This window comes from Lissotriton vulgaris, chromosome 5 (assembly GCF_964263255.1).
Source record: "Lissotriton vulgaris chromosome 5, aLisVul1.2, whole genome shotgun sequence".
Taxonomy (NCBI): Eukaryota; Metazoa; Chordata; class Amphibia; order Caudata; family Salamandridae; genus Lissotriton; species Lissotriton vulgaris.
Genome location: NC_141693.1, coordinates 544768626 through 544792743, shown reverse-complemented (window position 1 = coordinate 544792743; position 24118 = coordinate 544768626). Strand labels below are relative to the sequence as shown.

General features: G+C 47.3%; 1 protein-coding gene across 1 annotated transcript in view; it reads right to left on the bottom strand.

Annotated features, from left to right (window-relative positions):
* Positions 1-24118, bottom strand: part of SDHB (succinate dehydrogenase complex iron sulfur subunit B) — a 126819-nt gene that overhangs the window by 4644 nt on the left and 98057 nt on the right. Inside the window, exons 6-7 of the mRNA XM_086921990.1 lie at positions 5878-5979; positions 4705-4827 (exon numbers count right to left, since the gene is read on the bottom strand). Of these exons, the coding sequence (XP_086778116.1) occupies positions 4705-4827; positions 5878-5979 (225 nt within the window). The remainder of the gene's footprint in view (positions 1-4704; positions 4828-5877; positions 5980-24118) is intronic.

Below are 24118 nucleotides of genomic sequence, written 5' to 3'. Positions count from 1 at the left end.
GCAAGTGTCCGAGGCTTGTGTGGGAGCAGGGTAGTGGATCCTTTTAAATAGAAGGATCAGGCTTGCATAGCTCGTGGCGTTTTATGGCTAGAAGGTGGTTGCTCTGAGATGTAATTTAACCGCATTGCTGCTGCAGTGATTTTTGCACTACGCGGCTTTTTTCGAAAAGCCGCATTAGATGACGAGCTCAGCTCGTCATCCGCACACGCCCCCCGTGGCTGATGACGAGCTGAGCTCGTCATCAGCATCGAAGGGGTTAAGTAACGCTTGGATAACCTTATCAGTCTCTATCCGTAATGGGGCAAACAGACTAAAATGGGTTTACAGTAGTCTATTCTACTGAAGACAAAGGTTCTGATGAGGGCTCAGACTGTGTGGAAAGGAAAACGAGAGTAGAATTGGCAACTTTTCAGAACTTTAATTCTTGCTGCTCAAGTATCTTCTCAGCCTATTGTTTATAAAAAACCTAAAGGGAGATGATGTTATAAATCTGAGAGGTACATAAAGGAATAGGAATGAGACTTGAGGAACATCTGCTGAAAGGGGAGTATACAGAGTGAACCAATGCACCACAGGATGAGATGAGAACTAGTCCAGAGAAGACAATGACCCTGAAGGCAAGTGTTGCAATTGGGGAGCAGGACCCTGGAGAACAATGAAAGAGGATAAGTCACTTTTCCACAGATGCAATGAAGTCAGAGACATGAGTGAAAGTGTTATCCTTTGGGAGGTGGATCCATAGCTCACGTAACGAGTGGAGAAGTGTGGCTCACTGGTTAGAGCGGCAGACTCTGAAGCAGAGATCCGTCCCGGGACCAGGGTTCAAGTCCCGACGCGGCAGTGTCTTGGGCTCCATGTCCGCGGACTCGATAATTCTCGCCTCGGCGCCTACTTTAATCATGGGTCCCACGCTGTAACTCTGGGCAATAGCTTGCTTAATCTCCACAACGGCCCCTACAACACTGGGATGCCTGGCTTCACCTTGGGGTGCCCAGGAGGGGCATCTCACAGGGAGAGCCAGGAAGGATTCCACAGCGTTACACAGCGCCGGGACGCTACACTACATTTACATTCATGGAAAAATTGCTTGCGTTGACCCTCCAACAGAAAGCAGTCAAGAAAATGCTAATAAACAACTGGTGTGTCAACAAATCGGACTCTACGCAGTATCAAAAGTTCAATGAAACATACAGGCACCTGACTTCAGACAGTGAAGGCTCACACCTGAAACACTGTGGAACAGGTAAGGTGCAACATACTGGCAGCCCTGCAAGGAACTTCCGGATTCCAGTAGATGCAAGAATGGAGCTCAAAGTTCTCTAAGCTGCACAGAAGGAAGACTCAAAATTGGAACAACACAACACTACACACAAACAAGTTGTGTGTGACGCACCTCTCATACGGCAGTGTGCCCGCCTGTCCAAATTATAACATGAACAGTGAGCTTCTAGCTCTCTTGGTGTGCACCTCCACTACCCCTGTTGTCCCCAAGGGGCGATCCCTTTGATCAAGAACAAAAATTCCACCCACTGTGGATTGCACCACCGCACATCAATAATTAAAGGGTTAATGTATTTAAAAGAAAATGTCCATCCAATATCAGGTGTCTTTAATCTTCTTTATTCAATTTCATCATGCAGCCAACAAGTTTCATTTAAAAAGAACTTCGTCAGGGCGTATTTCTGTGTCCGATAATCAGAGAACTCTATCTTGTCCGTCGTGACTTGATACCTTGCATGTTGTCGGCTAATGTGCCAGGATAACGGCGTGCTCCAGCAGCAATAGAGTATCTACTAGAGTGTAAAAAATTGATACTTGTATAGCGCACTACTCACCCGCAAGGGTCTCAAGGCGCTTGTACGAATACCGCTGTGGAACCCATCCTGGCTTTCCCTGTGAGGCGTCCACTCCTGGGCACCCCCAAGGTGGAGGCCAGGCATCCTTAGCGTTGTGGGGGCCGTTGTGGAGATTAAGCAAGCTATTGCCCAGAGATGCAGAGTGGGACTCCATGATTGGAATAGGCACGGAGCCGAGAATTATCAGGTCTGTGGAATTTTTGAGCCCAAGACCCTCTGAGGAGGAGAATTGAACCCTGGTCCCGGGCTAGACCTCTGCATCAGGGTCTGCCGCTCTAACCATTGAGCCACACTTCTCCACTGCTGCTGCTACTTCTCGATTGCTGCTGGAGCACGCCATTAACACTTTAATTATTGATGTGCGGCACTGTTCCCTCTAGGCCGCGCGCGCGCCCCTTCCCTGACGTCAGCCCGCACCACCTAGCGTGGAGCGCGCACACAGGGCCCGTCGCAAGAGATTCGCGCCGCCCGCCGGTTTTAAAAAGCGAGCGGGCGCGAACATGACATGCGGCACATTTCCAGTGGTGGCGGCGGTGCGGGCGAGAGGAGTTACAGGTAAGGGGCGGGAGGCGGGGAGCGGGAGGCGGGAGGCGGGATTATGGCAGTGTGGGAGCTGGAGAATTGGCGCACAGTGAGTGTACTATACTAGGCCTAGAGGGAACAGTGCTTACCACTGGTTGGCATCTTTGGCAATCTCACTTCTATTTTCTTCATTGGTTAACGGCAGCTGGGCAGGTTTCATTTTGTCTGTGGGCTAACTCCGGACGGCTTTGTTAGGGCTACTCTACTCCACCTCAACTTTTAGCCATTTTGAACAGCAGTACTCGTGTACAACAAGGCTAAACACATTGGCAAGTCTATAGTTCATGCATAGGCGCAACATATTGGATTTGACAGTGCTTGTTTGTCTTAATCCTATCCTGTTTCCATGTACTGTAGAGTTATGAATGGGATTTCCAAGAGTTTATGACTATGATCTACTAGTTGGTACGGAGCCATCGGCGCTTGGCATAAAAGCGGGCAGGCGAGGAATCGTAAACCGCAACAAAGAACTACCTCTTTAAAGTCACTTCAGAATCAAATCCACGGCGTTAGGGTTGTCTTTTGGGATGCAGGCTTTTCTATCCTTTTTTGCTATTTAAAGGTCCTTCTGTTCTAGGCAGGCTTCCATCACAATTCTACATGTTTAATGGGCACAAAAAACGAGTGATGCACAGGTCAGAAAGGCACAAAAAACGAGTGAGACACAGGACAGAAGGGCACAAAAAACGAGTGAGATACAGGGCATAAAGGCACAAAAAAACGAGTGGGGCAGAAGGGCACCAAAAACGAGTTGGACACAGGACAGAAAGGCACAACAAGCATTGGAAATGCAATAGGTCTCGCATTAGAAAAGTTGGAGCTATTGGTCGTGTAAATGACAAATATTTTATTTATGTGTTGGTTTTTAAAATAGCTAAATGGATAGCTTTGTCATTTACAATGCCAATAGTTATAACTTTCGCGAATGTGACACCTATAGCATTTGGAATGCAACATGTTTTGTATTTACGTGGCTTAGATGGCAGCTCTGGTCGTTAGGCCACATCTCTAGAGAGCACAAGAGTGCAGCGGGGCAGAGAAGCACAGAGAGTGCAGCAAGGAAGGGAAGCACGGAGAGGGAGCCCAAGAGTGAAGCAAGGGTGAGATGCACGGACAGGGAGCCTGAGAGTGCAGCAGGGGACAGAAGCATGGAGAGGGAGACAGAGTGTATCAGGGGCGAGAAGAACGGACAGGGAGCCCAAGAGAGAGAAGCAGGAGAGGGAGTCTGAGATTATAGAAAGGGAGAGAGTTGAGCATAGAAAGGGAGAAGATGAGTTTGGGAGAGAGGCATGAGAGGTGGAAGGCAGAGCAATGGAGATAGACCTGGAAAGGAGTAACCATGGGGCAGATGAAGATGAGAGCAACAGGGAAAAACTAGTGGTGTTGACTAATGCCGAAATGGTATAAATGATGCTGTGTTAGTGCTCATTGACAATCGTGTGTACCTTGAGAGGAGGGGAGAGGGGAGGGGAAAGAAGGGAGAGTGAGGAAAGAGGGGAGAAAGGGAGGAGAGTGTGGTGAGAGAGGAGAGAGGGTAGAGGAGAGAGAAGGAAGAGTGTGGTGGGAGATGGTGGAGGGGAGAGGGGGGAGAGAGAGAGGAGACAGGAGAGAGTAGAGTTGTGAGAGGGGAGAGTGGTGAGAGGGAGGGTAGAGGGGGAGGGGAAAGTGATGGGAGAGTGTGGGGAGAAAGAGAAGGGAGGGGAAAGTGATGGTGAGAGGGGAGAGTGGTGAGAGTGCATACTGGTGAGGTGGGATGAGAGGAGATAGTGGTTATAGGGGAGAGGGGAGAGTAACAAGACGGAGGGCATGCTGCCAGTTAAGAATATTTATTGAAATCTAATGATGGTACCACCATTGAAGTCTTGTGCTTTTCTAAACTTGAAGTGTACTTGCCAGTGTAACCAGTTCATGTCATGGCGTGCTTATCCAATATTGCAAACTGCCCTTAAGACCCTTATTGTGGCACTGTATGTGTGAAAATGCACTATCTTTTCACTTTTTAAAGAAAAATGTTGGAGTGCCATTTGGCGTCGCAGACACGCGCGGTTTGGTTCCTGGCGCACATAGCCATGGTTGCAGCGCACAGAGACCCTCCACTGCCGCACACAGAGGGGAAAAAATTAGAGGGAACATTGATGTGCGGTGGTGCAATCCACAGTGGGTGGAACAGAAGGAAGACTATAAACGAAGGCTAGGATGCTTGCAGAAAATACTTGCAGATCCTAGCCAGGAACCAGTGCTAAGCAGCCACTCTGAACACTCGTACCTTAGGACAAGACTTTGTGCAATTCATGATTGTGTGGCAGCGGTAAAGGGAGAATGGATCCTGCAGTTGGGCCAGGCGCTCCTCTGTGAAGTCATCCCTGGAGTCCACCATCCATCTGTATGCCTGTGAAAAGAAGGAGGGATAGCAATATAGTTTTATTTCTAGCTGGTTCTTGGGATCTCGCAGCAGAAACTCTATCTACATCCATAGTCTGTTCGATAACATCTAAACCTAAAAAGCTCTGTTACTTGTATGACTCAAACAGCAGGGGTTTCAAAACTCAAATGTAATGGGAATGATGTTGTGGGCATACGTTATTTCGTACTGATTGTGGAAAAAAAGATAATTCCAGTGAGTGATGCAAGTTATTCAGTGTGAGCGCTGGTCTTTGTCACATTTCCTTCTCACCACATAATTAAATCTCTGGCCAGATAGTTTTCTCCATGAATGTAAACGAAATCCGAACATTATACGGCACTCATGGCCACAGTTAAAAAAAGATAGAGTACAGGTTCAAAACCCCTCACTTCTATAGCATGACGTGCTTCTTAAACAAAAATGCACTAAAACAACACCTTGAACACGTTATTGAAAATGTATTTCCTGAACCTTTTAGTACAGACAACCTACCACACAGTACAGTATTTCATATTTTGCTGATTGAAAAAGAAATCTGCATTTTTTTAATTCTACTTCATCCAACATAAACATGTATGATTCAATGGAATTCTGGGAGTGGCTCAAATAATCAGAATGTCCGCATCACCAACTGTTGGCATGCTTGATAAGAGCAAAGTGTGCCAGAACAAAAAGCAGGCACCTAGCATGAATGTCAGCCTGTTTTGGACGAGATTAGGGGACGTTTGATAACACCCTTAATGCCAACCTTCTGTCCAGCAACAGTAACTGTTAACTGAACTGCTTTTCTGCTGATTACTATTTCAGATCAAGTAGCATTCAAACCCTCATTTCAGACTTACACACAGTTTTGTCGATTCACAATCCTTTATATTAGTTAGGGATTCCAGTTTTCAATTGTGCAACACTCTAGGACATAAAATAGGTCCTCGCCACCCAGCAGGATTCTTGGCCGATTTAACAGAGGTCCCAAACCCTTAAACTAGACTTCACAAGGGAGCATGAAGATGCAACAGATTCGAACACTCCTCTCACCTGCATGAGCACGGCTGGTCCCAGGTATTTATCCCCATTCCACCAGTAGCTGGGGCAGCTGGTGCTGCAGCAGGCACACAGGATACACTCATACAGTCCATCCTAGACAGAGAAGAAACAGAGGAAGCCATCAATTTACCTTTTTGACGCATGTAAAATGTGGGCTAAATTTACAAAACAACACACGATATCTGTAAACACATTACTGAGAGGACTGATTTTATTTACACACACAAATATGAAAGACAGCGGCAATGTCACGAAGTTGCAATCTGCGAAGCGGATGCAACGACCTGGAATTAATTCATCACTGTATTTTTATCATTCGGCGCCTTCAATATACTTTTTTCACTTAGAAGGAGACGGCTGGAGCGACTGGTTCTTTCTCCTTGTGCACCCTGCTTGTCAGAGAGGGGTCGATATGTGCCAGGATGTTTAAGTGGAAAGCGTGGCCCCATGGGTTCCACCAACAGTTACAACACACTCCCCTACGCCTAGTGCTTTGTTATTATGGCACACGGCTAAGCAGCAATACAAAACACACACTACACATGGCTATTTTTACAAGCACATTTTTCATTTTCTTAACGGAAAATGTTCTGTCCATTGTTCAAATTATCTAAATTACCGCTAAAATAGTAGCTGTGGGCTTTCAGTTTTATATTAACAATCTTTAATGCCCATATTATTATTGAACACTCAATACAGGTCTTACCATCTACATTGGTACTTGCTACTGCATCATTACACACCATATCATGTCGTTCACATATACATGATAGATATTTTACAGTGATATGTAAATATATCAACAAAACCCACTGCTGCATGGTGTGTGCCACACGAGGTCTATGTTGGCCTATTTGCCTCACTGTACGGTTACCTCCACCTTCCCATGCCTATACGCTGAACAACAAATGCGTAACAAGTAATAAAACTGTGCAGATGGAAAGTTCTTATGGGTATGTATTTTATGTATCTTGATTGTACTGTAACTTGTGCTCAAAATAGACATATGTTTTTTATATAATTTTTATCAATGTACATTTGAAATGTATTAAAAATCTTGTTTTGCAGCGTGAATCTTTCTGGATTCACTATGCTGTGCATATTCCGCGGTCTTGTGGTTGGGTCCGGATTCGTAGTCTTTTCTTTGTTTTTTTTTTTTCCGTTGCCCAGGTGGGCGTCGGCGTCACCCCTCCTTGGGTGTATTTCCGGTGACGTCGGCATGCTTCCTGTGGAAGCTCCCACCCTTGGGCGCCATCTTCAGATTCTTTTTTCCGCGGTCGGGTTTGGATCGTTCCCGTTGGGCTCCAGACATTTTTGGAGAAAGTACTAGGAAAAGATTGAAATTGGAGAAGATATCGAAAGAAGAAGACTACGAAAGACTTCGCCGAACACTGACCAGCAAAAGGAAGGAGAAATCATCGAGGACTTCGACGATCGTCGACAACCGCGCGGCCAGGGAGGCCTAAACACTCGATGATGAACACGCCGCTCAAGTTCTGCCCTAACTGCCACCACAAGTTCGCGCAGAAAGACCAACACCCGGTTTGCAACCTTTGCTTACCGGTAGACCACAGAAGCGAGGACTGCAACGCCTGCTCCGCCTTCGCCCCGAAGACCCTTCGTGTGAGGAAGAGCCAGAGGGTAGCGCACGCCACCCTCCAAGGAAAAGCCCCGACGCCATCGCTGTACGAACTGGGGATGTCCTCGGAAGAAGAGGACAACGCTGCCACCGAAGACGACAGCTACACGGTCGTAGAGACCGATTACACGAAGACATCTGATAAGGTAGGAGACTCGTCGTTCCACAAGAGCACGAGAGACTCTGAGTCTCGAAAAAACGAGGGCAAGACCCCGAAAGCGCCGACGCAGAGACACCTGGCGTCCGCGGCTACCCACAGGCCCAGCGGATCCTCTGAGAAGGAGTCCCTGGCGCCGAGAGCTGTTGAGCAGCAGAAGTCGTCGAAGATCGTCCCCGAAAAGGACCGATCGACGTCGAGGGAGAAAGACCCTAAAGCCTCGACGCCGTACAGGGACCCGAAACCCAGTTCGACGTCCAAGTCCTCGACGCCGAAACTCTCACAGCCGAGCCAGGCGCCGAAGAGGTGGCCGAACAATCCGGGGCGGACAACGCGGCCGAGATGGAAAAGAAAAAACGGCGACTAGAAGCCGAAATGGAAAACATCTTGCAGCGGAAAAAAGATTGACGCCAAGATGAGAGCCTTCACGATTCCCCACAAGACCAAGCCACCCATGCTAGAACTGGTCGAGGAGGAAGACGAACACGTCGAGGAACATGAGCCTGGCGCCGAAATGGTCGACGACCAGGAAGAGGACGAGAATCCCTACGAGGCTTACAGCTATGAGGAGGAAGAGGACAGCATGTTGGACGCCGAGTCGGCCACCTCTGACCCGCAGGAGGAGGATTACCTGGATGCCGACACCGAGAGCCCAGAAGAGGCGGTCGACACATACCCCTCGAGGCCATCGCCGCTGGACGACATCGGGGCTTACAACTCGGTGATAAGGTCTGCGGCAGCAGCTTTCAAGCTCAAGCTCGACAAGGAGAAGCAGAAAGCAGACTTTCTCCTCGAGACATTACTCCCCACGCAAACAAGGAGCCAGTATCTACCTATGCTCGACAGAGTCTTGGCGCAGGGGATGGAGGCATTCAGGGAGCCCGCAACATGCAAGGCAGTCACTCCCAGAACGGAAAAGAAGTACAAACATTCATCAAAGGACCCAGCCTATATTGGAGGCGTGGTCTCAGCTGACTCCATCATCACGGCCACAGCAAGGAAGAGGGCTAACGTGGCCACTACTTCTGGACCACCTCCTGATAAGGAGAGCAAAAGGATGGACTTAGTGGGCAGAAGGATTGAACGGAATGCCGTGACCCAATGGCGCATGGCCAATTCCAATGCCCTCATAAACAGGCACATGTACCAGATCATGGAGGAGCTAGGAAAACTGGTGAAAGACCTACCCCAGGAAGCCAGGCAGAAGGCCGAGAAACTGGTGGAAGACGGGAAGAATGCGGCAAATTGTTGCCTCAAGACGGCCCTGGATGGAGCAGACACCTCCAGCAGGCTCATGATGATGGGTGTCACGGAAAGAAGACACGCATGGCTCAGAATCTCGGGCTTCAAGCCTGAGGTGCAACACAGCATCTTGAACACTCTGTTCAACGGCGAGACGCTGTTCGGGACAACAGTTGACGACAAACTCAGTCAACTAAAGAAAGACAATGAAACTGCACGATCCATGGGAGCTTTGCAGTTCAGAGGCAACAAGAGGGGCACCCAGTCACGGAGGCCCGGCGGAAGAGGTGGAAACCAGCCAGGTACTTCACACCAGGCTTTCCAACAGACGCACCAGGCGGACTCGCAGGCGCAACCGAGTCAACAGGAGCAGTCCGGGCAGTACCAGTCAAGGGGCCAGTCCTTTCGAGGGAGAGGAAATGGACGAGGGCAGCATAAAAGAGGGGGCCAGCAGCCCGCCTCTAAATGACTTCAGAGACATCCGTGTGCCCGCCAACAGAAAGGATCCCAGGGGGCAGCACGCACAAAGGGGTCAGGACACAATGGACAACTACCACCACATAACACCAGTGGGTGGAAGATTAAGATTCTACCTCCAGGAATGGAGAGAGATCACATCAGACAAATGGCTACTAAACATCATCCAATTCGGGTACTGCTTAGAATTGGAAGGGAGGCCAACAAGCAGGAGACCAAAGCGAAAGCCACTAGCAAACGAACAGCTACAGCAGCTTCAGGAAGAAGCAAGAGAGCTCCTACAGAAGGAGGCCATAGAACGGGTTCCCTTCAAAGAAAGAAACAAGGGAATATACTCAACGCATTTCCTCGTGCCAAAGGTCGACGAGGCAATGAGACCCATTCTGGACCTCAGGTTCCTGAACACATTCATAAGAACACAGAAATTCAAAATGACCTCCCTGCAGGAGGTGCTACCGCAATTGCAGATTGGGGACTTCATGGTCACGATAGACCTCAAGGACACCTATCTGCACATACCAATGAACGTAAAGCACAAACATATGCTCAGGTTCACGGTCGGAGAAAGCCACTATCAGTTCACAACACTAGCCTTCGGTCTAAAATCAGCACCGAGGGTCTTCACAAAGTGCCTCGCGGCAGTCGCAGCGCACCTACGAAGGCAGGGAATACACGTATATCCTTACCTGGACGACTGGTTAGTGAAAGCAAACTCGTACCAGAATTGCAAGAAAGACGCACATACAGTGACGAGCACGCTGATAAACCTGGGGTTCTCCATCCATTGGAAAAAATCGTCAATGGAGCCGGAACAAGTAAAGATCTTCCTGGGGGCACAGATCAACACCTTACAGGGCAGGGTGTTCCCCAGCGACAAGAGAGCAGGGGCCCTGGTGAGGGAAATTCGCCTCTACCGGAAGGGACAAGCTCGGACAGTGAGGACTGCGAGCAAGATCTTGGGGATGATGGCATCATGCATCCACCAGGTACCAAATGTACGACTTCACATGAGACCCATCCAAGAATGGCTCCAGGAACAATGGTCACAAGCTTCAGGAAGTTGGGAGGATCTAGTGGTTGTGACACACGCAGTGCAGAAGGAAATGGCATGGTGGACCATGGAGAACATAGCAAAGGGAAAGCCTCTTACACCCCCAATACCAACAGTGACCATCACCACAGACGCATCCCTGAAGGGATGGGGCGCTCACATGGAAGAGCTCAAAGTGAGGGGTCTGTGGACACCAACAGATGCGACAAAGCACATCAATTATCTAGAATTGAAAACAATCTTCCTTGCACTGAAAGCCTTCCAAACAAGACTGTACAAGCACAGGGTGTTGCTGCAGACAGACAACACCACAGCAATGTTCTACATCAACAAGCAGGGTGGAACACAGTCAACAATGCTTTCGACACTGGCGCAGGAGATATGGAGATGGGCCATCCCCCTCAGGATAGACCTACTGGCCATACAGTCAGACTGGCTCAGCAGACAGACATCGGCATCCCACGAGTGGGAGCTCAATGCTCAGGAGACGAAGTGGTTGTTCAACAAGTGGGGACCGCCATCAGTGGACCTGTTTGCAACACGCCAGAATGCCAAATGCCAAAGCTTCGCATCCAGACAACCCGAAGAGGGGTCCCTTGGGAATGCCTTATGGATAGATTGGTGCGGGACATTTGCTTACGCTTTTCCCCCGATACCACTGATACACAGAGTACTGAGCAAGTGCAGAGCGAGCAACATGACCCTGATACTGGTCGCACCACAGTGGGCCAGACAGACATGGTACTCGCAGATCATGGAGATGGCACAGAGTGCACCCCACAGATTCGGCAGAAGAAAAGACCTCCTCTCCATGCACAACGGAGAGGTACTGCACCCAGAGCCAGAGAGCCTGAGCCTAGTGGCATGGCTCCTGAGGACATAGAATTCTCACACTTGAGGCTGCCAGAGAGCACCCTCAGGGTCCTTCGGGAGGCACGAAGGCCCAGCACACGGAAGTGCTACGTGGCAAAGTGGAAGAGATTCACAATATGGTGCAGGAAGGAAAGACTTCACAATAAAATGAAGAGGGACTCCACAGTGCTAAAATACCTCACGCACTTACTGGAGAAAAAACTCAGCTTGTCCTCCTTAAGAGTCCACTTGGCAGCAGTAGTCGCCTATACAAGGGGTGAGATGGGCAGGAGTTTCTTCACGTCACAGGTTGTGAAGAGATTCCTGGAAGGAGCGAAGAGGATCGCACCACCCAAGCGGGTGCCGCCACCGGCATGGAACTTGAACATAGTCCTGACGGAACTCATGAAGGAGCCCTTTGAACCACTCCACAAGGCCTCACTAGAAATGCTGACCATGAAGACAGCTTTCTTGGTTGCAATAACATCCTTACGCCGAGTGAGCGAGCTTCAAGCGCTAACGCTGCAGGAACCATACATACAAATACACAACGACAGGATTGTGATGAGGACTGACCCACACTTCTTGCCAAAGGTGGTGTCCAAATTCCACATGAACCAGTCCATACAGATACCGAGTTTTTTCCAAAAACCAACAAATAGCGCAGAGCGAGCCCTACACACCTTAGACGCCAGAAGGGCGGTCATGCACTATATCGAGAGGACAAAGGGACACAGGAAGACAAAGCAGTTCTTCGTGTCATTCGCCAACAGTTTCATGGGAAAGGCTGTAACCAAGAACACTATTGCGCGATGAATCGCGCAAACAATCCAACTCTGCCACAAACGGGCAGGGCAAGAACTAGCAGAGGGGCCACGTGCCCACTCCACTAGGAAAAAAGGTGCTACAATAGCCTTCCTGGCTAATACACCCATACAAGACATATGCCTGGCGGCAACATGGGCTTCGGTGCACACATTCACGAAGCACTACTGCGTGGATGTTCAGATGAACAGAGAAGCACAAGTCGGACAAAGGGTGCTCCAGCACATATTCAAAAACCAAAGCTCATCTTCCACCCAGCCGCCACAGAAATGTAAAACGGCTACAAAATCTATGCACAGCATAGTGAATCCAGAAAGATTCACGCTGCAAAACGAATAGTTTCTTACCTGTCGGTGTAGTTTTGCAGCTTGATGATCTTTCTGGATTCACTAGCGAACCCACCCACCTCCGCCAGAAAGATGAGGCTGGAGGAGAAAGAGGTGGTCAAAAAACAAACAAAAAAACCCAAAAAACAGAAATGACTTTATATACAAAGCGGTTAAAAGAAGTTTCACCTACATAGAACATTGCCATCACTTCGGAGACGAAAGAAACACGGAAAAAAGAATCCGAAGATGGCGCCCAAGGGTGGGAGCTTCCGCAGGAAGCATGCCGACGTCACCGGAAATACACCCAAGGAGGGGTGACGCCGACGCCCACCTGGGCGACGAAAAAAAACAAAAACAAAGAAAAGACTACGAATCCGGACCCAACCACAAGACTGCGGAATATGCACAGCAGAGTGAATCCAGAAAGATCATCAAGCTGCAAAACTACACCGACAGGTAAGAAACTATTTGTTTGCTTTTATACCATACATCCACTTTAGTTCAGTGTGTTTACTGGGCTGCTGGTTTTCATTGAATCGTTCAACTTTGGTTTGCCTGGGTTGTTATTTGTCAATATATAATTTTTGCCCTGACCCAGGCAGCAGATCCTAATTCAAGGGGTCCTTGTTGTTTATAATAAGTTCTTATGGGTATCCATACAAATACTATCTTGGAACTGCTGGAGCGAGAGTTCAATGCAGCAAATGCATCCTCTTAATTATGCAGCTACAATGGCACTTGTCCTTGGCCATTTCTAGTCTCTAACATTCTCCGTTACAACATTCAACAACTGTGCATGAATATAACTCTAATCAATGGTATGTCATAGGGGTTGTCAAAGTTTATACAGGTATTTGTAAATACTAGTAATAGCTCATCCCACTGTGGTGCTGCTAGCTAGTGTTTTCTTTGCTCCCTCTTCTCTATATAAAATGCCTGGCTCTCTGCCTCCACGTACTGCACAATCAAGTTTCACCATTTTGCAGGTTGTCATGATTAAGGAGCATGGGCGGTGGCTATACAACCACAACAATAACAAAAATATCACAGAACAAAATTACAATAATACAATTTAAGCCAATATATGATACTAGAATGAGAAATGGTAGATAGAGTAAGTCAGAACAAAGCTTACATTCGAGAACAAACAACACATGCATAGGAGCACACACAGTAATATTTTTTGTTACTGGGAAACTGTAAAACCCTATACCTCTATTCACAGAATAGCAGATGTGTAAAACACAAGCAAGAAGGGACACCCCTGTGAAGAATAAACACTTCTACAGGACTGAAACCAAGAACAAACCAGCATTGGCAAAGCCAATAGGTCACGCCTATGCAAGAGCTATTGGCTTTGCCAGTATGTTACACCAGGCTGGCAGTGGTGTACCGTGGCTAAAGGTTAGAGGTGTAAAGGAGATTGGCGTGGAGTAGGGTGCTATGGAGTGGCAAAGAGACCTGGAGTGGCATAGAGTTGTGGAGTGTTGTGAAGGGAGTAGAGTTGAGTGGTGTAGACTGTCAGAGCGGAGGAGAGTGTTGTAGAATGGAGTGGCACAGAGTGTTGCGAGTAGAATGGAGTGGCTTAGAGGGTGTTGCGTAGAGTGTTGTAGTGTAGAGTGAAGTAGACTGCTGTAGAGTGGAGAGTCTGAGTGTCAGAGTGGAGAGGCGCAGAGTAGTGTGTAGTAGAATAGAGTGGAGTAGAGAAGAGTGGCAGAGAGGGAGTTGCATAGTCCAGAGTAGTGTCAGAGTGGAGTAGAGTGTTGTGGAGTGGCATAGAGTGGAGTGGCCTAAAGTACAGTAGTGCTGAGTAGATTTGAATAGAGAGCACTATTGAGAGTGCATAGGTTTGGAGTAAAGTTGAGTGAGGCAGCCTAGGTTGCAGTGGCGAAGAATGGAGTGGCATAGAGCGCAGTGGTGCAGAGTAAATTGTTTCAGAGTAGAGTGAAGTGGTGCAGCGCAAACTGGAGTGGTGAATAGATAAAATGTAAAGGTGTAGAGTAGAATGGTGCAGAGTGCAGTGGCATAGTCCCGTAGAGTAGTGTAGTGGAACAGATTAGAGTGCCGTAGAAATGAGTGGTGCAGAGTGCAGTGGCATACAGTACAGTGGTGCACAGTAGCAGAGAGGGCAGTCTTGCAGAGCAGTGTCTTAGAGTGCAGTGGAATAGAGCACATTTGCAGTAGTGTAGAGCAGAGTGTTGCAGAGTAGAGTAATGCAGAGAGCAGTGGCGTACCGTACAGTGGTGCTGGTACAATAAAGGAGCGTACAGTGCAGTGTTGCAGAGTGAGTAGAGGGTAGAGTGCGTTGGCGTAGCTTGCATTGGCATAGATTGTAGTGTTTACAGAGCAGAGTGCTGTAGAAAGAAGTGCCAATATAGTACAGTGGTGCAGAGAAGAATAGTGGGCATAGAGTGCAGGGACTTAGAGCGCAATGGTGTGGAGTGGCTTACAGTGCAGTGGCGTAATGTGTTGCAGAATACATATAGTAGCACAAGGTGCAGAATAGTTGGCGTAGAGTACATTGGGGAGAGTGCAGTGGCTTAGAGTAGAGTGGTGTAAAGCAAAGTTGCGTATAGTGGTGTAGAGCAGCACAGAGTAGAGTTGCGTGCAGTGGTGTAGAGTAGATTGTTTTAGAGTAGAGTGAATTTGCATAGAGCATGGTGCTGCAGTGGAGTGGTATAGAGTAGTGGCGTAGAGTGCACTGGCATACAGTGGAGTGGTGTAGAGTGGCCTAGAATAGAGTGGTGTAGAGTGTAGTGGCGTAGAGTGCAGTACTGCATAGCAAAATAGTGTGCATTGGCCTATAGTAGAGTGGAGCAGAGTACAGAGGGGTAGAGTGAGGAGGTGTAGAGTGCAGTGGTGCACAGTAGAATGGCATAGAGTAGGGAGAGGTAGAGTATAGATAACAGTGGTGCAGAGTGCAGAGTAGAATACAGTAGCGTAGAGTTCAGTGGCTTAGAGTGGAGTGTTGCAGAGTGGTGTACAGTGCAGTGGTGTAGAGAGCATTGATTTTGAGTAAAGTAGTGTGGAATGCATTTGCAGAGGGTGCAATGGCATAGAGTGGAATAGTGCAGAGTGGAATAGAATTGCGTACAGTGCAGGGGCATAGAGTAGACTGGTTCAGAGTAGAGTGCAGTACCATAGGGTGTAGTGGTGCAAAGTAGAAAAGAGTGGCATAAGTGGAGCGGTATATAGTGGAGTGGCACAGAGTGGAGGGCAGTTAGGTGGGGTAGAGAGGAGTGATGCAGAGTAGAGTGGCGTAGACTGCAGTGGCATTGAGTAGAGTGGCATAGAGTGCAGTGGCAGTGTGTGCAGCGTTGCAGAGTATACTGTCAGAGTGCAGCAGTGTATAGTAGAGTGCAATGGCATAGACTGCAGTGGAAGAGAATGGTGCAGAGCAGAGTGGCATAGAGAGCAGTGGCGCAGCGTACAGTTGTGCAGAGTAGATTGGCGAAGAAGGGTGTAGAGTACATTGTTTTTGAGTAAAGTGGCATTGATAGCATTGGCATAGAGTGGTGTAGAGGGGTAGAGTTGCGCGGGGTGGTGCAGCGCAGACTGCAGTAGCATACAGTGGAGTAGCACAGACTTGATTGTTTCAGAGTAGAGTGAAGTAGAGTGGAATGACCTCAATCCCTCGCCGCAATTCCGCGCATCCATAGATCCACCATGGGGGGGGGGCGGGGGGGGGGGGGAAGATCCTTCTCCTACTTAGCGGCCAAAACCTGGAATTCTCTCCCCACCCACCTCTGCCTTACACAGAACCACCTCTCCTTCAGAAAGCAACTAAAAACTTGGATATTCGATAAGTAAAGCACCCCCCCCCCCCCCCTCCCTCAAGCTCCTTGAGACCCTCTGGGTGAGTAGTGCCCTATACAAATTTCTGAACTTGAACTTGAATGGTGTAAGGTGGAGTGGTGCAAGGTAGAGTGCAGTGGCTTGCAAAGGTGCAGAGTAGCGTGGGGTAAAGCAGAGTATGCATGGAGTGGTAGTGCCCTGCCATTCCAGACAACACATCTTCAATTGAAATGGCAAATACATTTGCACAGACATACAGTTTTACTGATAAAAGTGTACAGCGCACCAACTATGTGTGGCAATGCCATTAAGTAGTGAATTGATTTGTTACGATGATATTAAAATATAAGTCACCACCACACTTCATTATTATTCCTCTTAGCCAGCATGATTGTCACATAAATCCTGTCACTTTGAAGTCACAGAAAGAAAAGTAAGCACCAAGCTCCCTCGTAAGACGGAGCCTGCCATTTGACCTCTGCCTTTGAATGCAAAGCAAATGTAACAAGATTTAAAGACCTGTTTGCAAAAAGGGAGCATTCGGAAAGATACTGTAAATGAGGTTTTTACAAAGGAAGACACGAACTCAAGCTGGATATCCTAAAACAAATAAAGCCAGCAAACAGAAAGCATACAAATGTGAGTTACAAACCGAAAAGCCAATGGCAAGCAGCAGGCGGAATGCATTCCCATAAAAGCTTTACGAATGTCGCAAAGATGTCCTTAGCAAACCAGATAGGCTTCGACCTAAAAATCACTTGCTCTAAATGAATGGAAGATGGTCTCGACTAAAATGTATTTTGCAACACAGAGAAGAAAGGAATATATTTACAGTGCCATGGCTCCACCTAGGGGTTATGAAAAGGCAAGGTGCTAAACAGATTTGTCACTTACAAAAAAGAGCTACTCGAACAAAAAAAAGCCAAACAAATATAGCAAACGGAAGACATTAATACAAGACGCTAGTCAAGTGTGAGTGAGGCATGTCAATATATATATTTTTTTAATATATATTTGTCGCAAATGTTAAAGCACGTTCATTGTAAAAACGCAGGATTTTTCTTTTTCAGAAGCCTTAACGAACAACACAAAGTCCGTCATTTCTGTGCGGAAATGTAGCAACTTCACGTAGACTATTTCCAGAACATCAATTGATCTCATAATATGCGATTATCGTACGAGTTGTCGGCCTTTCCTTATAGGTCAATCTTGCTCGTCCTCGATTTCTTCCTTTGCACTCTCCACGCCTTCAATCATGGGGTGACGTCCTAACATTCGATATGTAAACATACAAAAAAAATAAATAAATAAAGGGAGCCAACAAATAGTGTCTGGGGGAAAAAAAGCACCCAGTACAGTGAGAGGTCTTAATTCATTGAATGTATATAGGGAACGCTTTCCTGGTGTGGTCTCCGTCGTGGACTCTTGGAAACCTGCATGTCCTAGCGCCCTGAGGCGGAGGAGAGGTGAGATAGACACTCGCACTATTTAGCGACGCTTCGGACCCCGCGGCGGTTGGTAAACCCACCAGACATCATTCTTGCTCCAAACCAGGGTCAGGAGGCAAGTGTTTTCTCTGAAGAGGGTCCCCCAGCTAAACATAAATTTCGACCCTTTGTGTTCACATCTAAAGCTACTAACCCCCGTGCATCTGTACCGGACTCTGCTGTTGACCAACCATTTTGGTCACTTGAGCGTGAGGACTTGTTCTGTGAAAAACCGTTAAGCAAACTTACTGCCACTGAAATTGTTTTTGTCCCCGTTGGAAGAACGGCACGAGGACATTGAACGGGGACTCTTGTGCACAAGCAATTTGCCGACAACACGTCCGTTCAAAATGATGTAGCATTATCAGTTAAACTCACCCTCCCATGGGCAGATGTAAAGCCTGAAATAATCCTGTTCAACGTTTACATCCACCCGAAACGAACAACAACTGACACAGCAAAACTAATAGAACTAATATCCTCCCACTCAGACTGCTCAGAAGTCTCAAATTATATTCCATCAGGGGACATGAATTTATTTCTAATGGGAACACCAGAGTCAAAGGAAGTCGGTCTCCAATCACTACAACTTACCTCTGCAAAGCCCCTTTTTCCACGGGAGGCCAAACAAGGTAAATCGCCACTTTCTGGAAGATCTGGAGCATCTAAACCTGAGGGCCCTTAATGGAAGATCCGACAACGATACTCCTCCAGCGGCAAGCTATCATACTGAGCTAACAAGCTCGCTTATAGACTACACGTTTGTTAGCCTTCCACTGTGGCAATATGTAACCGGCTTCAAAATGGGCGAAATAGGCGACAGTGATCACCGCCCACAGGAGGCTTCCCTAGCGGGTACAGCTACGAACAGTATCCTCCCCGTTTTACAAATAGGCTCAAGTTACACAACCAATTACAAGAGGATTACGTTCGACAGAATCTATAAATACCTTGACAGACACAGCAATCAGTCTTATATCGGGTCAAACACCAGGCGAGAACCAGATAAATTCCTGGGAACGCTTTACAAGCAACATCAGCGCTCTAAAGGCAACAGCGACTAAACCAAGGATCTCTCATGGGCAGTCACAACCGATTAATCTATCTACAACTCAAAGAACACAATTAAAAGGACTCAAAAAATCAATAAACGGCTTGCTCAGATCTCTACGCCATGACCCACGTAATATTACACTCATTTCTAACGTGCGGGAACAAAGAACCAAATTAAAGAAGCTGAAATGGAATATTAATAACAACAATGAACAGGATCTCTGGGCCAAACTCTTGCATAACATTAAGCACAAGACCAGTAATAGATTCTGGAAAACAATAAATAAGATAACACACCGAACCAAGTGGGCCTCACCTCCTACATACTGGAAGAAACTTGGGCAACCTATCTAAAGTCCCACTTTAACAGACAAAGTTCCACTGCTTCAACACCGCGAAAGACCAAAATAGCTGAACATAAAGCCGATACCATCAACTGCAGCATAAAAAGCAGCAGCTTCCCTCCCGCAAACACTGAAGCTGGTTCATGTTTAAAGGCAATCTGCACATTCCAACCTGCTGGAGACAGGTTATATAGCATCAAATGTGCACTTGCCACTGAAAAGCTCTTAATCAAAAAACAGATTAAGAAGGGAAAAAAGGAGGGTGCACCAGGGCCGAACGGTATTCCACCAGCAGTGTTCAAGGAAAAACCGGAGGACTGGACAAAAATACTGCATTCATTATTTCTTGAAATACGACATCTGGGCATAATTCCAGACTCTTGGAATGGGTCAATAATTGTGCCAATCCACAAAACGGGCATCAAGAACTTACCAGCCAACTATCGACTAGTAGCCCTGATCGACAATGAAGCCAAATATTTTGCGGGTACATTGCTAGAGGAACTGTCAACTTGGGCAGAAATCAAAAAAATAATCCCGCTCAACCAGACAGGATTCCGAAAATGCACCGGCACAATAACTATCATCATGGCAATGTCACTGATAATGGACACGGCAAAAACCGAGCATATGCAGCTCCATGCCTGTTTTATTGACTATAGTGCTGCGTTTGACAATGTGGATAGGCCGAAATGATGGTCCAAGCTAGCCAGATGGGGCATTCCCAACAATCTTCCATCACTGATCATGCTTCTACATTCCAATACCTGGGTTCAAGTAAAATTGGGCTCAGGAACGCATCTCTCATGGAAAATTCAAACATCGAAAGGGTTGAAACAGGGTTCCGTGTTGGTCCCCATGTTATTCAATCTATTCATGGCAGACTTAACCCTGGCAAACAACTGCAACTCGCATGCACCTAGATTAGGGGCTCCCCAATATCTAATCTACTCTACGCGGTCAACGTTGTCCTACTCAGCTATACAGCAGTGGGCCTGCAACATCTCCTGAGTTGTCTAGAGGTCTATGCAGAAGAAAATTGACTCTTAATAAACTTAAACAAAACAAGGACCACAACAATTACCAAGAATCGAAAAAAGTCCCATCAGTGGCTCCTGGGTAATAAACACGTTGAGTCAGCAGAGGCTTCCAAGTATCTGGGTATATACATAGACAACAGGAGATCAAAAGGAAAGGGATGATTCTCGCACTCTCTCTGAAAGGTGTCTCAGCCAAATTACAGGGCCCCACTCTGAATCCACTCTTGATGGTAGCCCGGGCCAAAATTTTACCTTCTATTTCTTACGGCACTGAGGCACGATGCGGGAGAGCTAGTAATCTGCTGGATAAGACACTTGTTAAAGCATATAGAACAATGTTCAGCCTCCCGACCTACACCTCACCGGCACAAATTAGTCTGGAGTTTGGTCTCATAAAGCAAACTTGGGCCAGCTACGGAGCTTTCATCAACTGCTGGCACAAGATTAGGTCAGCAAACCCCAACACATTAAACCATCTCGTCTGGCAAGAGATACAACAGAGGCAGAACTCATCCGCAGGCCAATATCTTGAGGAGGCTTTGACGATCACAGGCCTCTCTCCCTTATGGGACACACATTGTCTCCATTCGACGTTTAAAAAAACGGTGCAGAAGACGCTCAAGACATTCTCCTTGCTAGAGGATAAGGAAGCCTTTTCGCTTAGAGCGCATGCCTGGATGACCTTGGCCACATACAAGTCCCTAGCCCCACAACATTACTTTAAATTGTGTTATTCAAAAATACTGAAACAAAAATTTTTAAAGTTCAGATTAGAAGTGTTACCAACTACGCAGCAGCTCCCCCCCTGAAAAAGGGAGCAGGCTTTTACTCTTTGCAGTCTGTCCAAGAAGGATCGGGCTGACATCACACACACCATCTGCTCCTGCACGGAGCTGTGTCAAGAAAGGAGACCGCTGCTAAAAATTCCCCTCAATCAAAGAGGGATCAGGACAAGGAGACAAGCTGTCCTGGCATGTTTTGAGCCCTCATCGCCACAACTGAACACAGCCTAGTTAAATTTCTCGAAGCAGCTCGCTCAAAAATGCCAAACTGATCGTTACTTTGTAGACAATTCTTTTATGGGGGATATTTCCCTAAGTGACCGGAAAAATTCAACAGCGGACTGTTTCTTTCAACAGGCAGTAAAGACAAAATTAGCCGGGACATTAAAAACTGTAATGACACAGAAACGGCTTTTTGCAGCTCAAGTTGCGTCGTTCATGTGGGAGCACGCATTTTTTTTAAAGCATGGAACATTTTTAATAGGGTTGTATATTTGTATGCATTGCAATGGTTTTAAGTAACTATGCAAATAAAGTTTTACTTACTTACTTATTTACGTCCGTTCACCGGAACAAACCGAGGCAATTTAGCTCTGGCACACACTGGCTTGGTGGGCCACCTGTCTGATTACAATGGCACCTTTAGCGGCAATGGCTTATTCTGAAGAAGCAAGGGCTACTGACTGCTCCCCTTCGGCCTACCTGATTGTCCGACTGGTCGGCCAGGGGGCAGCCCACAGTGGGAGGTCGCAGGAGTATGGAGATGCTACTTTCAAAGACAACCCGGCTCGAAGCAGCTTGGTCGGGTCTGGTGGCTCAGTGGACAAACGCGTCCATTGCAGGAGCCTGTGTTCAACCTCATGGTCACAGGTTAAAATCCCGGCGGGTCCACTCAGCCTTTCATCCATCTGAGGTCGATAAAATGAGTACCATTGAGTTGGGTAACAATAAACCTCTGTTAATTAGCGCCAAGACACCTAAGGGTAATCATGCGCTTTACAAATACACCGGTTATGTTATGTTATGGTCGACATGCCCCTCGGGTGGGCAATGTGCGTCAAGGGAATTGGACTGTGACCTTGCAGCCTCTATCCAGCGAGGTTATTGACCTTCCTCGGTCTGCCTAAACATATGCAGTACTGTCTCATGTGCTCCACTTCCTCAGCATGCATTAGTCCTTCATCTGAACTTCCTCTTTATAAACGCTTTTGACGTTTAATGCGGTACAAAAGGGGGTGGTGATGGACGTTTAATGGTTCGTAGGACAAGATTGGTGGGCCTGCTGTAGAAAAACCTAGAAAGCGACCGCGATAAACTTCAGGCATCCAAGGATAGCCCAGATTCTGGTTTCAAAACACAGCCAAGCCATTAAACCTAAGTGCGGCATTAAGCTATTTCCCTTTGGGTTATTCCTATTGCCATCTCCAGGACAAGCTTTTGAATAATTCTCGTATCAAGGACCCTACCCTAACCCAGTTCCAAATATCCACTGCCCATCGATTTCCACCCCTTGCTTGGCTAAACAAGAAAGATTTACTGTCTCTTGATGGCAGAGAGTTTATCCTAGGATCTACCCCCCCCCCCCTTTTATCTCTCCCGGTCTGGCATAACCAAAGGGATCCAACCAAATACCCCTTCGTTAACGAAGTGGAATCAGTCCTTTCTTTACAGAATATAACAACCAGGTTACAGATATTGCCTGGCCTTTTAACGGTCAGGCTGACTATGCCACTTGTGCCAGCATTCGCACATTGGCTGCAAGCGCAGACACACCCCACAAGGGATCTGCACCTAGAGAAGGAGTGGCAAATATTTTTAGCCCCTCTATGTGCGATTTGGCCCCAGAGATAGCTAGTGTTGAATCTGAGAGCGCTTTCCCGCTGCGGCCCAGACTAGTTCTATCCCTCCTTTCGCATTTGTACAAAACATTTCAAGGCCTGTAGGAGCTTCTCATAATTTTATTCCACCCACTGATTTTGTCCCCCCTTCTGCTTCACTACCCCTGGAATCTTATGTTTATCAGCAATTGTCAACATCAATGTTAAGATAGAATATAGCAGGGAGGAAGACAAAAACAAGAGGACACTGAGTGGGAAAAGTTTATTGACTATCACAGGGGTTGTCTCTTTCAAGACACATGGGCAGTGGAAAAAGTTTATAGGAATGCGTTATGTTAAAAATATTTGTAGAGCACACTTACACCAGGCGGTTTCATGGCGCTTGGGAGCGGGAGGCAGCAGTAGTATAATGACAGAAGCTCACTCATATGCCTGAGAAACAGAAGGGTCTTAAGGAGTCTTCTGAATTGGTGCGTAAGAAGTTACTTATCTGAGTTCCGTGGGGAGGGAGTTCCAGTATTGAGGGGCCAGGAGAGAGAATCTAAGACTGCTGTTTTTTCAGTTTAAAAGTGGGGATGGTGAGAAGGTTCAGGTGGGAGGATCAAAGTTCACGAGAGGGGACATAGCAATGGATCATGGAAGAGATGAATGCAGGGCCGTAACCGGCTAGGGCTGTGAAGATTGTACAGCCCAATTTTAATGCACAGCGTTTAGCCACTGGGAGCCAGTGGAGGCTCTTCATCAAGGGACGGACGTGTTGGTGTCTGGGTTGATGGAAGATGAGCCTAGCTGCTTGGTTTTGAACCAGTTGCAGGTGGTGGGACTGATAGACCAGGATGCAAACATAAAGTGAGTTGGCATGGTCAATGTGAGAAATGACCAAGGCCAGAAGAACTAGGGTCAGGGCCTCGGTGGTTAAGAATCTGAAGAGCTTTCAGATTCTTCGTAAGTGGAAGAAGCAGGTTGATACCACTGCACCAATCTGAGATTTCATAGACCGATCGTTGCTTATTATGACCCCTAGGCTTTTTACGGATTCTGCTGGACGAGGAGGGTTGCCTAGGAGAGGGGGGCCAGAAGTTAGAGTTCCAGGCGTTGGAGGTAACTCCGGTCAGGATCAGCTCAGTCTTTTCGGGGGGGGGGGAGTATTAGTTGATTGGCATGCATCCATTCGCTGATGAGGCTCATGGTGGATTTCAAGTTGGAAACTGAGAGGTTAGAAGAATCAATGTCGAACACTAACTGGAGGTAGTCGGCATAGTTAAAAGCTGCAACTTTACTATTACGTAAGGACGAATCAGGGGTAGCATGTATAGATTAA